Source organism: Urocampus carinirostris, chromosome 5 (assembly GCF_059441175.1).
Source record: "Urocampus carinirostris isolate Australia breed hairy pipefish chromosome 5, RoL_Ucar_1.0, whole genome shotgun sequence".
NCBI classification, from domain to species: Eukaryota; Metazoa; Chordata; class Actinopteri; order Syngnathiformes; family Syngnathidae; genus Urocampus; species Urocampus carinirostris.
The window spans coordinates 5,066,295-5,083,127 of record NC_142353.1 but is presented as its reverse complement, the minus strand read 5'-3'; the positions used below and the strand labels follow the sequence as shown (position 1 = coordinate 5,083,127).

Sequence of the window (16,833 nt, the reverse complement as noted above, 5' to 3'; positions counted from 1 at the left end):
ACAGTTCTGAGGTCATGGGATCAAACCTTCCTGTGTTGAGTTTGCATGTTCTCCCCGGGCTTGCGTGGGTTTCCTCTGCGTACTCTGGTTTCCTCTCACATTCCAAAAACATATGTTTCAGGTCAATTGGCTGTTTCTATTAGTCTCTAGGTGTGAATGAGCAAGTGAATGGTTGTCTGTCTATGTGTGTCCTGCGACTGGCTAGCAACCAGTTCAGGGTGTCCCCTGCCCACTGCCACTGCACTCCTGCGACCCTATTTAGTATAAGCGGTATAGATAATTATTGGATGGTTATTATTCATTATTTGATTGGCAGACCGATAAAGCACTATACAAACTGCAGCAAAGAAAGATTTATCCATAAAATAAGTTAATTTATCCTTGATGCAATGAGAAAAAAGAATACCGAATGGCTTGACTTGATGTTTGCTTGCTAATACTTTGACTATATTTAATCAGAATCATTGGTCTCACTATCACCCTCTGCCATAATTCAAGACAATTGCATGACTCAGCCCGCATCTGTAGATGCTCTCTGCAGAATAATTCGTTACCTACTAATTGTATTAATATTATTTCTAATATCATGTGAAAATTTAGCGACTTTAAAAAAAATCCAAAAATTGTCAAGGTCAATAAGAAAGAATCATAATACTTAATAAATATAACAATCCAATATATTTTTGATTTTATTTTTCCATGATGACAGATGAGGCACTGACAGCGCATTTGATAATGACCCCTAAATTACTTGAAATCCGAGGTTAGGCTGAGGTAGAACAGGAAACAATGTAAAGGTATTATTGAAATTCACAGAAACGAGTGATCCAAATTGAAAATGTAATTAACAATGATGCTGTCTAAAGCAAGAATTCCATATACATATTGTAAGGACTTTAGACAAACAAATTCAGTTTATGGTATACACTATACAGTAAAACCTCAAATTAAAAATGAGCCATTTTCTTCTAAAGTGGCAGCTCATTTTGCTCCATTTAAGTGTTATTTTTTAATCAAACAACATGTTCTTATTATATTATTTCAATACACTCTTAATACTTGCACTCCACATTGAAAAAAGTGAAAATGTGGTGAGACAAAGAAAAAAATTGTAATTGTAGTTATGTTTTTCAATTGAAACACATTTTTTTATCTTGACTTCAAACTGCCAAAAATGAAGTCAAAAACAGTGATACGTGAAATCTGTTTTCTGCCGAAAAACGAGAGATTTTGATTTTTCTGGATTAAGTTTAAAGTGCATTTTTTAAACAATCAAACATATACAAACAACAACTTTTGCAGGTGCCACCATAGATGAAGCAGGACGGAACACCCTAATGATTGACAACGTTACAATGAGTAATACCGGAACGTACGTGTGCATCGCCAAAAACACCGTGGGCTCCATCCGAGCGCTCTCTTTTGTTCGCATCAGAGGTAATTTTTGACAAGTGGAATCTTAGCGACTGGATATCTATCTAAATTCTATACTTTGTGTCTTTTTTAGAACCTCCTGTGCTAAAGGGTGAAGCGCACACGTCTCAAACAGTCATCCAAGGTGGCTCTGCTGTGCTGAATTGTCCAGTCCGTGGAGACCCCCAACCCGTTCTTCGCTGGCTCCAAAATGGAAAACCCTTACACCGCTCTTCCCGCATGCAGACACTTAACAATGGATCATTGATCATTTACAGCATCACTGTAAGCACCAATTTTATTTCTATTCATTTTAGTCAGGTTTAACATATATAGTGTTTCCTATCGACGATTATCTTGTGATTTTAAAGCCTTCCGTACTATAGGAATTTATACGATTTTTTTTTGTCCTTTCACACAATGGGTATTTATTTTCTTATAAAATAACCGTTGTTTTGGTGAGGGCAATGTTCAAAGAAACCATTGGCATTGCGCTGGAATCGCAGTGTGTTCAAAGACCAGAGACAAATATTCAAAGAAAAAAGGGTCTGTGTTAAAAACATTTTGTACAATACGGAACTACTGAAAAAACAAAAATAACAATCAAAGCTACCTGCATATTTTAGCTCCTACAATATGGGTTCTTAAAGGTAATGTACATAATTTGGAACTTTTGAACTCTCTGCTGCCACCTCCTGGCTCCAAATCATGACTGCAGCTCTTGTCAGCTCGTTCATAATGCAAGTGCAAGTATGTGCGTTCATCGAATGACCTCTTATTTTTCATCTCATTGCGGGGTTTGGTTTGGAGTTTGGATAGTACTTCAAAATGGCCTTTTCTTACTTTCACCATTTGCATACACTAACAAAGAACTGTTGGGACGAGCATGAAGGCTCTTTCAACTTAGTTGGACATTGTTAACACGTATTTAATAGAGAACATGTTCTACTTTCAACACTTTAAGGACACCTCAAACAGCCCACCACATCAGTATGTTTGTTTTAGTTATGTTCCAAATGTTTGACATCTCAGCACTTTTTAACAATTAAGTTTTTCAAATAAGCTTCACTAAATACAGGCTAATTGTATCACTATCATGAACGTGGCTGAAAAAAAAACCTCACGGTTAAGGATAACCACAGTTGCACACGCCTAGCCATCAAGATGGAAGGATGTGCTGCTAGTAGGGCAAAATATGTCCTAGAATTCTCCAAGAAGAATGATAAAAGCAAAGCATGTTTGCTGTGAATGTAAGTGAGGAATCGTCATTTTAAAACCCCTCCTTTAAATCATCTGGAGAAAAAAATTATTCTGCAAGGAGATGAGTTTACTTTAAAGTTTTGTACACACTCAAAATAAGGAGAGAAGACATCAATGGATTTTGAACTTGCAAGGAGGACAATGAGGAGAATATTAAGATAATTCCATCCTGTCCTAAATCCCTCCCCTGAGCTCCCTCTTTTAATTAAACTGTCAAGGTTACAAATAATACATCAGCCCTAAGAGGTGTGAAAAAACAACAATAGCGACAATGATGTAATAGTCAAAACAACGAACAACATTGTGTAATAATAGTCAAAATAAGGATAGCATTCTATGCAATCTCTTTTGCATTTGTCAAATACTAAAAACAGAATCAACTCATCAAGTTGTATTCAAATCGACGCCACATTTTATTGTATAGCACATTCGATACAATTAAATGCCACTCAAGGTGCTGCAAATACATTTAATTTACAAAGCAAGGCATTATATTTACCATGTAAGGAAAAGGGAACTAAGGAAAGCTTGTCCACAATGATAGGGATCTATGATCTAGAAGCCCAGCTTCTATCAAACCTCCACTTTGAAAAAAAAAAAAAAATTCCTTCCATTTCAAGTATTGGCATCATTCTGCTTTCAAGCGCAACCGGATTGGAGGCCTTTGCGTCAGAACCTAACAACTTTATCAAGAGAAGAAAAATCATTGAATGCTCCCAGACTTTGGCCTGCTTCTTTTAGACTTTAACCTTGTTATGTCCACAAATGCTCCAGTAATTTTGCAGCTGAGACTTTCACAGACAGATAACTTTTCTTCCCACGGCGCTGACTGTGGGAAATATTTTGCTACCTGAGCTGACAGTGTGCTAGTCACAAAAGAGCAGTTTTGATCCACATTTGGTCTGTCATATTTCTACATAGGTGACGTGTAGTGATGTCCGTGTCCGGTGTGGTACCCAAAATGAGGAACCTAGATATGATCGGCAGGGCAAAAAAGCAATATATAAAATATAGCATAGAGAAAAATGTAACCGGCTTCAGGAATATACACATCTCTAGGTTTGTAGGAAATGTAAGAAACAAATAACCGAATTATACATTTTGAAAAATAGAACATTTTTAACAACATTGAAAATTTACAACAACACACAATATTTACTCACTAGTTTTGGGCCCAAAATAGAATAAGGAAAACTTGATGATCATTAATGGTTCAAAGAGAAGTCCAGTTGGGGTTAATAGAGCCCGAGCCGAGCGTCGGACCCAGAGAACCAGACGTATAGCAGGGGTCGGCCAAAATCACCTTTCCTCCCGAGTCTTTACAAATGAAATATCAAATTTCGGTTCACTTCAGGCTCGGTCCTGCAAATCAAGTGAATTGGTCGGGCTCGGGCTGATTTGGGCTTTGATACCTGCGGGCCCAGGCCGGGTCAAGATGGATTTTTGAGGCCCGATTTTACCATATGACTGCTAGTGGCGAAGGCTGGTAGAGTTTGTTCAACATCTGTGGCGCGCCAGCAAATTTAAATGATGTCCAAGGATCAAAGGGAGAAGACTGGCGCTTCCAAGTATACTCATAGGCAACTGGACCTGCACGGTTTCCTTGGGTTTCAAAAAACCTGACCAAGCTAAGAGGTTTTTCCTACTTGGAAAATGTGACAACACAGCTTCTACCTGGTTTGGTGGACTTCTTTTTCTCTTCTCTTTAATCTCTCACGGGGATGTGATGGTAGTGCTTGCGATTTCTCTTTAGTGATGTTAAGTACGAGTTGGTATCACAAGCACAATTTCCGATTTCCCTCTAAAAAAAAAATCTCTGGTGTCCAATATAAAATTAGATTTTACTCAAAAGCCAAACCATTGAATGGAGTGCCTCAGTCTGCATCCGCAGATACCTAGCAACATGGTTTGACTGGGTTGTCCACCTGGGTAGTAGGGGCACCACGCCCTGTGGTGTGTCTTGTACAGCCTGGCAGCGCCCATTCTTCTCTAGGACATATTTTGGGTAGGGGTTTGCTCCCACACCTGAAACAGATAGTACTAGTTTCCATGGTTACCAGTATCAGGAAATGCTTCCTTTTCTTACTCAGATACAGCATCTTCATCATCTGATCGCTGTTGTTTTCTTCTTTAAATTGTTGTCCCGCTCTTCAGAGATGAGAAGACTTTGGAATTGTTGGGCAGCGGCATGTGAGAATGCTGATACTAGATCTTAGATCACTGGGGAGAACGCTTTCGTTCAGTAATTTAGAATAGGCGTCTAGGCCTCTTTTGTTCATATTTACATTGTACAAATATGCATTGCATCACTTTTGGCTTAACACACTTTGTGGTGATGAAGTTACGTCGTTTGCTTTTGAGACATATTAAAGAATCAAAGGCTCTTTGTCTGGTAACAGACCTTGCATTTTGTATATTTTATCTATGTTCAAATTATTCATGTATTTAAGTGGAAAGACAACAACTTGGATGACGTCAGCATAACAAATAATGAAACTACTTGTCCATTTTTAAAACTATAAGCACACATATTAAAGTATTAATAGTATAAAATTAAGTGAGAAAGAAAGCTAAACAGTTAATAAAAACAAATTAATTAATTATATTTCTATGACTACGTCACTGTTGTACATCTATTTTGTTATGTAGAAAACCTTTTGGTGACATCCTTGTTGGTTTGATCACAGTACAGTCTGTCATTTCAATCTCCAGGCTGCAGATGAAGGGGATTATGAATGTGTGGCTGAAAGTGAAGCAGGATCAGCTGAACGAACCATCACTCTCACGGTTCAGAGTGAGTTTTCAAGTCTTGAAATCACTCTATGCATATGATAACGTTATAATGCTGTTCCTGTGTCGCAGTAAATGGAGGCTACTCCAACTGGCAGGCCTGGGGTCGGTGTAGCAGCGATTGTGGTCAAGGCATCCAAGAGCGCAGTCGACTTTGCAACAACCCACAACCAGTCAATGGCGGCCAAACGTGCAGCGGGCCGAATGTGGAATCCAGGAAATGTCAAGTCGGCCTTTGTCCAGGTGTGACTCAGTCTCAATTAATCTATTATCATTGTACTTAAAAATTCTGGTTGAAAAAAGAGAATTGATAAATTAACTTATTTACTGTTTATACAGTGGAAGTCTCAAATATATTGTTTCAGGGAAGCTAGTTTTATTGGTACTTATTTGAAAAAATATACGTTTTAAACACTAAATGTTAAATAATCCATTACAAAAAGTAGAAGAGAAATGCTGGAAATGGTTGTTCACTAAACGTTGCCCATCTATTCTTGTGTTGCCATGACGGCTACATTTTTTTACCCTTCACCTACCAGCATTTAAGTCCAGGACATACATCCCCACCAGGCCGTCAAATTCAACTTAAACGTTCATAAGTGAGAAGATTCATGCATATGGCATTTTTAGTTGGACATACAGGTATAGGGACAATGGTCAGGTTGGACTGTTTTTTTTTTACTGATGTATCTCCAATGAAATATATCTTTAAGTAGGTACCCCTAACCAGCGCATTTTTGGTTTGGGATATTAAAGGGGAAGTGAGTATTATTCGACCACTAGATGTCAGTGGATTGTGTCATCTAACAAAAAAAATGAGTGCTAAAAACACTCTAAAGAATATAATCTGAAATGAGTCAAAGTCCCCGCGACCCTACTGAGGATAAGCGGTGTAGCTAATGAGATGAGAGATGAGTCAAAGTCACCAATCTGCATAGTTTTTCTTCTCATTCTTTTGCAATGCCTTTCTCGAGGTTTTTAGGTTTTGAGGTACCCATATAGCAAGGGTAGGATACTCATGTCAATTCCCTTAAGGTGAGTGTCATCTTATGTAAAATATATATATTTTTTAAATCTGTGAGTATTTTTAAAAATGCACCTTTAATGAACTTATTTACTCATTTATTCATGTATTTTTGATTTTTATTTAAATCCATATTATTTTTTTAATTTAACCCAGGACCAATGAAGACCTATAGAAGGTGTTAAATAATAAACACTGCCCCTTTAGAAAATAAATGAAACTGTTCACAACACTTGAGTTAAAAAAAAAAACTCAATTGGGTAAAATTTGACTGTTCCACTCCTTTGATCATTTTGATCCACTTTGTTGGGATATTTTGTACTAAATGACCCATTTCCAGAGGTAATTCAAATCAAAATAACCCAATATCATTAGGTGGTTATTAACGAACAACAGAATTTAGTGGTGTTAGCAAAATTACCAGTTTTGGTTTTAATTATAAGCAAAATGAACCAATCTTGACCGCAATGTGGTGTAATCTTCTGAATATAACATTTCTTTTTATTCACAGTCCTCGTCAAAAATAACATTGTTTAGTAAATACTTTTAAATCACTTAAATTTAGTTTTTTTCCTCCTCAAATGAACTATTAACCATTCTTCTAAACACTTTTTTTCCTCTAATGAAAGGTGAAACCCCTCGCAAGACCAGAGGCAGCCTAATCGGCATGGTCAATGAACGCGAATTTGGTGTGTCCTTCCTTGAGGCAAACATCACACATAACGATGAGGAAGGCAGCAGCACTTTGCAGGCCCGTCTTGACAACATTCCACATGGCGTGGGTTAGTGGTTGTTTCTAATAGTACTAAACTATGGAAGATGAGAAAAAAGAACAACAAAGATATATTTTAATGGACCAGAATGCTGTTTCAGTAATCCAGATTTTGATTGTCATGTGGTAGGTCCATTAATGCGGGTGCTGGTTCCGGTTTTCGCTCCTGTCTACTGGACCACGGTGCTTCAAAGAGGGTCCACGATGAACGGATACTCCTTCACAAACGGACAGTTCAGGCAGGAATCTCAACTGGAATTTGATACAGGTTTGTTCTGCTGTGTTTTAAGTCAGGACATTCCCAAAGTAACCGCTAGATGACGTTACTGGATAGTGAGGCTCTGCAGGCTGGAAATTCGAGTATTGTTTCTCATTGCTTCAATCAGGCGAGGTCCTGCGTCTCACTCACGTGGCTAGAGGACTGGATTCCGAAGGGGTTTTACTACTAGACATTGTTATTAATGGGTTTGTGCCTCCTTCATTGACAACCTCACATGTGAACCTGCAGGTGTGTTCAAAACATTTCTTATCCCTGGACAATTTCCAGCAGTATTCTGGCTTCCCAAAAATTTGAAATATGGAATATCGTGTCCTGTAGGACTTTGACGAGTCCTACGTGCAGACAGGCCGAGGGCAGATGTACTCATGGTCGTCTCAGACCCACCAGAGGGGAGGCACCCCCATGGTGCTGCGTTGCAATCACACCATCATTTATGAGGGGGAAGACAATCGTCAGGGACCACTTCTCCAGTTGTTGAGGGTTTCCGGAATGAATAGTGTTTATAATATGCTCGAACTAAAACTGGACTTCCACTTCACTGCTAGCCTTCTCATACCAGGTCAGAAAAAAAAATCATTCAGTGCTGGAATGTTTATTTTTATGATTAGGAAAAACGTTTTCACAGTGGATGGTTCTATTTTGCAGATGGTCTTGAAGAAACGTGTCCCACAGGTTTTGCCCTGGACACTGGCTCATTTTGTGCTGGTAGGTTGACTCCGCCTCCCTTTATGGTTTGGCAACATTTCACTTAAAAAATACATTATTCTGCTTTTTAATTTTTTAAATTGAATTAGATGAAGATGAATGTGCCCTTCAGTCTCCCTGCTCTCATTCGTGTAATAACATCATGGGAGGATTTTCCTGTGTCTGCCCTTCTGGTTTCACCATTTCCACGGAGACCAACACTTGCCAAGGTGACACAAGCACATACATGCGTCATATCCTTAATAAGCACTGACTGTCTTTATGGGTGGTATTTTGGATAATACACACATCAAAATTGCTACCCTTGTTCATCAACAGACATTGACGAGTGTGCCCAGAGCTCACACATGTGCCACTACAACCAGCAGTGTATCAACACTGTGGGAACTTACCGTTGCCAAGCCAAGTGTGGAGCAGGATTTAAGCCCAGCATTAGTGGAAACAGCTGTGAAGGCGAGTCGCAAATTTATCCATGTTTGGGGTTCGATGGGTTTGCTCTATGACTAAGCAAAATTAAAAGGTTAAAAAGTGATGATGGATGGATGGATAGATGAATAGATGGAAAGGTGGATGTTCAAATGGTTGTCATAGAAGGATGGATGATAGACAGAAGGATGTAAGGATCCAAAGGAAGATGGATGGATGTTCAGATAGTTGAATGGATGGATAGACTGAAGGATTGATGGATGGATGGATGGACTGAAGGATGGCTGGATGGAGAGAAAGATGGGTCGATAGACGGATACAAATATGAGTCGATGGATGGATAGATTTTCAAGTAGTAAAATGGATCATGGATCGGTGTTCAGATAGATGGATGAATAAATAAATGGAAAGATGGATCGATCGATGTTCATATAGTTGGATAAATGTTCGGATAAATGAATGGATGGATTGATGGGTGGAGGATGTTCAATAGTAAAATAATGGATGGATGGATGGCTGGATGGATGGATGGATGGATAGATCGTTGGATGGATTTTCACATAGTTAGATGGCTGATAGATGGAAAGACGGCTGGATGGATGTTCAGATAGCTACAGTTGAATAATAGATGGAAGGAAGGATGGATAGACAGAAATATTGATGGCTGTTCATATAGTTGGATGGATGAATGGATTAATAGTAATAATTCGGATAGTTGGATGGAAAGATGGATAGACAAAAATATGTATCGATGTTCAGATAGTTGGATGGATGGGTAGATGGAAAGAGGAATGGATGTTTAAAGAGTAGAATGGATGGCCAGGCAGATGTTCAGAAAGATGGATGGATGAATAGACAGAAAGATGGATGGATGGATGTTCAGATAGTTGGATGGATGGATGAATGTTCAGGTAGTTGGATGAATGGATGAATATTCAGAGAAATGTGTGCATGGATGGCTGTTCAGATGAATGGATGCACAAATGGATGTTAAGATGAATGGATCCATATATGCTCATATGAATGGATGTGTTAATGGATCATAGACGCAAAAATTGATTGATAGAGGATTTTCTAGTACTTACAGTAAAAATGCTTATGTGTTTTAAGGAACTGTAATATTTTACATTTTGTTATCAGTGATCAGAATAATGATGTGTATTCCTAATGTGTTTTAGATGTGGATGAGTGCCGAGAGTCGAGCCTCTCACCCTGTCAACATCAGTGTCTCAACACTTTGGGCTCCTACCGCTGCATCTGCCACCCTGGCTACCAGTTGTCAGGACAACAATGCATTGGTAAGCCAAGTGAACACAATCTTTTAAGTTTAATTACAGTGCCAAAGGTATTCGATACTGTGATTTATTTTGAATGCTTTCTGGTTTTCCAGACATCAACGAATGTCTTAGGAATGTGTGCCCGACCCACCAGCAGTGTCAGAACACGGACGGAGGATACCAATGTTTCGACAGCTGCCCGTCTGGCATGACCAAAACGGAGAATGGAGCGTGCTCTGGTTTGTGTCTGTTCTTCCTCACTTCATTCATTTTCAAGAATTTCCACAGTCGTTACCATTTTACAATCTAGCGTGGTTAGATTATGTAAGATAATCGTTGAAAGCTCCAGGAAATCTCTCGGGTGGGTAGAGGTGAGGGCGCCCATGTTGGCAGTGCATTTTAGTTGGTGTAAACGAGTCGGATTTCAAGAGAAAACTGCTGCACTGTTTAGCGGCTGTACTAAGTCAATGGTTTTTCTCCACAATGTCAACAATAGCTTCCTAAATGCTATAATTTGCTGCAAAGGTTCCCCGGATAGATACTCAGCGGGAGTACCAACACACTAAATATAAAGCTACATTTTAAACAAGTGGTCCACTTAAGCTTAACTTGTCACTTTACGTTTGCTTTTACAACTCTGGAGGATTTAGCTGCCATGGCGGGAGTTTGCATCAACTATATATTATGTTTTTTCAGATATTGATGAGTGTCAAGATGGAAGTCACATGTGCCGCTACTCTCAGATCTGTCAGAACACGGTCGGTGGTTACGGGTGTTTATGTCCTAGAGGGTACAGATCTCAAGGAGTGGGGCTTCCATGTCTGGGTATGGCTTTGCTTTCTCTCTTTCCGGAGACATATTTCAGGTATCTTCCTTTGTAGTTAGTCCTCCATTGAATCCTTTCAGATGTGGATGAATGCCTGCAGACACCAAACCCTTGCGTTCACCAATGCCGCAATGTCCCCGGAAGCTTCAGGTGCCTCTGCCCGCCTGGAACTCTGCTCCTTGGGGATGGACACTCATGCGCAGGGTTGGAGCGAGGACAGTTCTTCACCAATGGCACCAGAGTCAGAGCCAGACTCCGGCCCCAACTCGTATCAACCCTCGGTAGGCCCATTTTATCCCGCCCTCACGGGGCATCTCGAATCACCAGGCAGAGCTGTCCCTTGGGGTACACCAGCAGAGCCGGAAAATGTGTCGGTGAGCTTGTCCTCGTCACAGATGGGTTTTTCGCTCCGCACTCAAAAACTCATAGCAATACTGTGTTGAATTTATGCAGATGTGGATGAGTGTCTGCTAAGGAAACCATGCCAACACGAATGTCGAAACACCATCGGAAGTTTCAGGTGTCTGTGTCCTCTGGGGTATCAGCTGCTACCTAATGGCAGGAACTGTAAAGGTAGCACAAAAACTATTTTTTGCTTCTACATGACCACTATGTAGATGTTAAATTACGAAATTACTATTTTGTTTTTACATGATAATAGCAGAAGCTATTATGCGCCTGCTATTATTAAGGTTGCAAATGTTAGCCACTTAAGTCAAGTCAAATTTATTTGTATAGCCCTTGATCACAAAGATTCTCAAAGAGCTACACAGACTACCATTTCAACATTCCCTAATCTGAAATTTACACGAGGGCAAGGAAAAGCTGAAAAAAAAAAACCCTCTGCATCAGAAAATAAAGAAACCTTGAGAAGCTGCAATAGATATTGGAAGGGCATCGACATACAATATACATTCAAAATAAAATATAAACACAAGTTATAGCTAGTAATTTCTATACCCATTAATTCACATTACATGTGTTTTAAAATCCCAGCATTAGCTCCCTGTGCGTTTCAGGATCAATTTCAAGCTGCTTTTACTAGTTTTTAAATGTCTTAATGGTTAAAGACAATCGTGTCTGTCTGATATGCTTTTATTTTATCAGCCCTCGCAGTCCCTGAGAGCCTCTGGCAGCGGCTTGTTGACTGTTCCTAGGGTGAGGACTAAAACTTATGGTTAAGCAGCATCAAGCCACTTTGGTCCTCACCTGTGAAACAGTCTGCCAGAGGACATCAAATCTGCAGGGACACGTGATATTTTTAAGAGGCTCAAGACCCATTTTTTAAATATGGCTTTTAATTGATCATTTTTATTTGTTTTGATCAGTTTAATCTTTTACTTTATCATACTTTACTTTTTTATTTCACACTTTTGTGTTTTGTTCTGCAGCTGTTTTTAATATATATTTTTATATTTCTGTGTTTCCTCATTTGGGAGGACCACACTGGTAGGGTGTGGTTCAATGGGTGAAAATCCCAAGGCCATCTGCTGCCATCCCCTATAAATGTGAATAAACCTCCCCGAGGTCCCTTTCCTCACATGGTCAGTCTATGCCTTGCCATATCATATTTTATTTATATTACTATTTTTTTTGTTTTTATTGTCTTTTGATTGTTGCATGTATCTGTGTATGATGTGTTTTGGGGTGTAAGGTGGAGGACCAGGGATTTTAGTTTGTTCTAGTTGTACGCTCAATGCATTTATACTGCACTTTGGTGGCAATTTTTTGCCTGAAAAGTGCTTTAAAAATATATTCTATTTGACTCAATCATTGACACTATCTGAAAATGCTAGCATTGCGACCGCTAGCTGCCAATTTCAGCACCGCACCCACTAATGCTAGCATAGGTGCCAGCGCCTTGAATGCTAATTTGAAAAATGTCTTTGTAACATGGTGACAATTGTTTTACGTATTTATATCTGCACTTTGGGTCTATATATATATATATATATATATATATATATATTAATGTTTTGTTTCTTTCCTAATTAAAATAATATGCTAAAATAATATATTCTTGTGCCTTGCATCTTGTTAGATATGTGATTTCAAGAGATTCATGTCTAATGCATGCTTTCCTATACTCATTCTGAAAAAAACACATTGTTCAGAAATAGGAGTTGCGTTGGAAGTTCAATTTTTATGTCAGTATAATATCAAATTAGTCCTAGCATGGCATATTAGCATATTAGACTAATAACATAAAAACTGTGATACAATTGAGATTATTCTTTGCAAAAATCACGGTCCAATATTGTTGCAATATTGCAAAAAAACAATTTTTAGTTTATCAAGGGAACTTTCTTTTCTATTCCAGACACTGATGAGTGTTTAGAGAAAGGCATTCAGTGTGGCTACAATCAAATGTGTTTTAACACCAGAGGAGGATACCAGTGCCTAGATACTCCCTGTCCTGCATCCTACCAACGAGGAAGAAGCCAAGGGTGAGTTAAACTGCAGTAAAATGTTCAATACAGGCCTATCAAACATAAGGCTCGCAGTCCGGATCAGGCCTGTTGGATGATATAATGCAACCCGCTATAAATTTCTTAGTGTGTCAAAAAAGGAAGTCACTCTCCGTATCATTTCTATCAAAGTTATAATCTTTCAAATACAGTAAACCTAAGCCAAATGCTCCTTCCCACTGCAAGGGGGCAGTAATAGTGTAAAAGAGCTGGTGTCTAGTCTAATTTCATGTTCAAGACAATGCTGTGCAGTATTTTCGCAGCTTCAGTCGAGCCAGCCAAGTAGTTTGATCTGATTTTATTGGCAGTTTACTTCTAAAACCCTTAGACAGATAGATACAACTTTATCGTCCCCAGGGGAAATTTGTTTTCACAGACTCACCAGCTAAACATAAAACAAGGACAATATAAACAATACACAGGACATCACACATGCATTTTGTGTTTCATTTTTTATTTCAAAGCAGTATGACAACTGAGGCAAAGGTTGTTTATGTTTGTGATATTTGTGATGAGGTGGTTCAGATGTAAATTTCCATTAACTCAACAGTTAAAATAAATCAGTTATCACATTAAATGATATCCTTTGAAAACATTTTTTCACCAGTTTTTTGTGAATAAATGTAGCATCTGCTCTGGCTAATACAGGGCAGTGTTGAGTTTTTATAGCGTGCTGAGTCTGTTCAGGTGTAAAACTGCATTCACTCAACTGTTAAAATAAACCGGTGAACAGATTAAATGCTCAACATCTTTTTCCCCCTTATTTGTGGATAAACGAGTGGTGTTTAGAAAAGATACCTTGTTAAATACCATCAAGATACATTATCTGTTTGGTCGAAATGCTATAATAAATGTTTGAAATTTCTATGGAGTCAACTGTGATTATAATATGTAGCTTAGGTTACTAACGTAGGCTGAATGAAGAAGCAAACTCAAAACAAAGCTAAAATTTTGAGCAGACATTCTTTTACTAAAAACGCCCTCCTGGGAAAAGAAAGTCTGGATCTGGCCCAAGAGCCAAAATGAGTTTGACATCCCTGGTTTAATACCTGACACAGAATTGTTTTTTGAATAGAAAAACAACAAAATGTGTCAAATTAACCTGCCTCTTTCGTCTCTTTACAAGAACATGCTACAAACCATGTGGTCTTGAATGTGCTACCGGAGGATCTCCTCTGCTACTGCAGTACAAACTGCTTACGCTTCCCTCCGGCATACCAGCCAATCACAACGTAGTACGACTGTCCGCTTTCTCTGAGTCAGGCATCCTGCAAGAACGTACTTCGTTTAGCATGCTGGAGCAAGAATCGCAGACGGGCCTGACGAGGAAAGCATTTGGCATCAAGGACGAAGCCGGCCGGGGAATCATCTACACGTTGCGGCTTCTTGACAGACCCGAACTGGTGCGGCTCAAAGTGCGGGCCACCACCGTTTCCCAGCAGGGCCAAATGACGTACCAGAGTATTTTTATCATCTATGTCTCTATCTCGGCTTTTCCCTACTGAGCGTGTGCTTCTTCGCCATAGACTTTGCCCACGAAGGACCTCAACTAAAGGCTATTCCACAGAAAACTGAGCCTTGGGTGCCTTTATCCGCTTTCAAAAAATGCAGTACACAATTATATTTGATGGGTGATGAGAAGGTGCTTAGTCAGATATGTGTAAAAGGTCCATACTTATCTAGTACCGGTCAATCAAACACACCATTTGTTTAGGTTAAAATATAATTACAATCAAGCTTTGATCTTTTAATATTGAAGGTTTACTGCAGACATTAACGTGTTTATGATTGTTGTTTCACCAATGCTCATTTCTTTTTAACTGTGAGAGTACCTATTGTATTTTAGCCTTGTCCAGATCTGCATTTTTTACAGTTTTTTAAAAATGGCAGAATTTGCCACATACGCTGCAGTTAAGTTTTAGACCAGACATGGCAGTCGTAAGTCTATAAGTGACAATCTTTGCATGTCAATGCTTAGCGAGGCTAATTATATGAAAATGCATTAGTGACAGGATCTTTTGCCTATTTTATTTAAAATATGTTACCTTTATTGACCATGGATTACAGTTACTGCGTTCTCACGACTAGTAGGCGCACCTAAAACACAAAATTTGAAAGATACTCAAAAAGTGTGCCTTATAACTCGGTGTGCCCTATAGACTGGGATTGCGCTAAATAAAATCGTGAAGCCGTAATAGCAACTAAATACTAGTAATAATAATATAACCATTTATGAATGAATCAACTGATTTTGTGGAGAGTGATTTCATGCGTATGCTGGTTGTTTTCCTTAATTGGATGAAAATAGTGAAAGTAAGAAAAGCAATGTGCCCTTTGAGACCCCTTGTGATTAAGGGCATACAAATAAACATGACTTGACTCGAATGTTTTAATTACAGTTCAAATGACAACTCAAAGCCCCAAAAAGATGAAAAACGAAGAGTATATTGCAGTGTTTAAGAGAGACATCTCCCACAAGCAGCTTGACTGAAGCTGCAATGATGATTTCATCCGGAAGATGGCGTCAGCAATTTTTAATACTTTGGATTTACGGACACCAACTTTAATGTATATTAGTTTTAATTTAATGTGCCATATAATCAGGTGCGCCGTATATATAAAAAAGCTTTCGCAAAATAATATTTTTTTGGGTGCGCCTTAAAATCCTTTTAGCTTTATAGACTGGAAAATACAGTAGATTAAATATGCTATTAATCATATCACTATTTCAGCGACCTGTTGTAAAGAGACAAAACGGAAAAACTATTGTCCAATGATGTTTTTGGGGGAATGTAAATATGTTTAAAAGTGCCTTTCTGAATGTATCTGGATGAACTTTGATGAGGCATTGATTCAAATGGAGCTCTAAGAAAATGGAATTTCTACGTGTACTGTCGTTTACAGGTCGATTGGTGCAGTTCCAGGTCACATTGCTGGAATACATGACATTAAAAACTGCTTTTTGGGGAATGTTGTGCTTTAATACTTGTGAAAAAAGTGAATAAAATGTTGACCCTTTCTTAAATCGAGTTATTTTCACTGTAATCTATTTTCAACAGTTGTCAACTGGTCTGATTTCGGGAACCCACCATCCGACCCTAATGTCAAGCCGTGACCCAAATCAAGGAAAAAAAATCACCCTCTAAATGTCTCATCTCATCTCATCTCATTAGACAAAAACACATTTAAAAGTATGCTATACTGACATTTCTCTGTGGTGTCTTAGCTCTGCCATTGCATTTCACCTCCCCTCAAGATCAACTGCAGCTGGCATTGATTTGCACGGCATTGTCCTATTTAGGGTCATCGCCCCCTATGTGTCGCGCCCAAGGGGACAGGTGCATGCTAACCCTGAACAGGGCATTATAAAATGTGTATTAGTGCAGTGATTCAGTATCAATTATATAAGGTTTTTATGGGCCATTCACAACATTTCCTAGTGTCAAATTGAAATGGGAAGAACTTGCAACTGTAACTCAAAATGTAAGCAAATTTTTCCCCAACACCTAAATGGGAAGAGATTTGTCGCAAAACAAATATATTTGCGATTTACTCAAGACGTAAAAATCATATGTCATGATAAATTCTCACG

The 16,833-nt window shown here is 38.8% G+C and overlaps 1 protein-coding gene across 1 annotated transcript in view; it reads left to right on the top strand.

Moving 5' to 3' along the window:
• The window catches only part of hmcn2 (hemicentin 2), a 72,182-nt gene extending 55,932 nt beyond the window's left edge, over positions 1-16,250 (top strand). Inside the window, exons 64-81 of the mRNA XM_088335423.1 lie at positions 1,303-1,437; positions 1,508-1,698; positions 5,386-5,467; positions 5,536-5,706; positions 7,117-7,269; positions 7,390-7,527; positions 7,646-7,767; positions 7,858-8,098; positions 8,185-8,244; positions 8,334-8,453; positions 8,563-8,697; positions 9,849-9,968; positions 10,061-10,186; positions 10,644-10,772; positions 10,854-11,147; positions 11,227-11,346; positions 13,094-13,220; positions 14,368-16,250. Coding sequence (XP_088191549.1) covers positions 1,303-1,437; positions 1,508-1,698; positions 5,386-5,467; positions 5,536-5,706; positions 7,117-7,269; positions 7,390-7,527; positions 7,646-7,767; positions 7,858-8,098; positions 8,185-8,244; positions 8,334-8,453; positions 8,563-8,697; positions 9,849-9,968; positions 10,061-10,186; positions 10,644-10,772; positions 10,854-11,147; positions 11,227-11,346; positions 13,094-13,220; positions 14,368-14,746 — 2,843 coding nt within the window. The 3' untranslated portion in view covers positions 14,747-16,250. The remainder of the gene's footprint in view (positions 1-1,302; positions 1,438-1,507; positions 1,699-5,385; positions 5,468-5,535; positions 5,707-7,116; positions 7,270-7,389; positions 7,528-7,645; positions 7,768-7,857; positions 8,099-8,184; positions 8,245-8,333; positions 8,454-8,562; positions 8,698-9,848; positions 9,969-10,060; positions 10,187-10,643; positions 10,773-10,853; positions 11,148-11,226; positions 11,347-13,093; positions 13,221-14,367) is intronic.
• Positions 16,251-16,833: the final 583 nt, after the last annotated feature.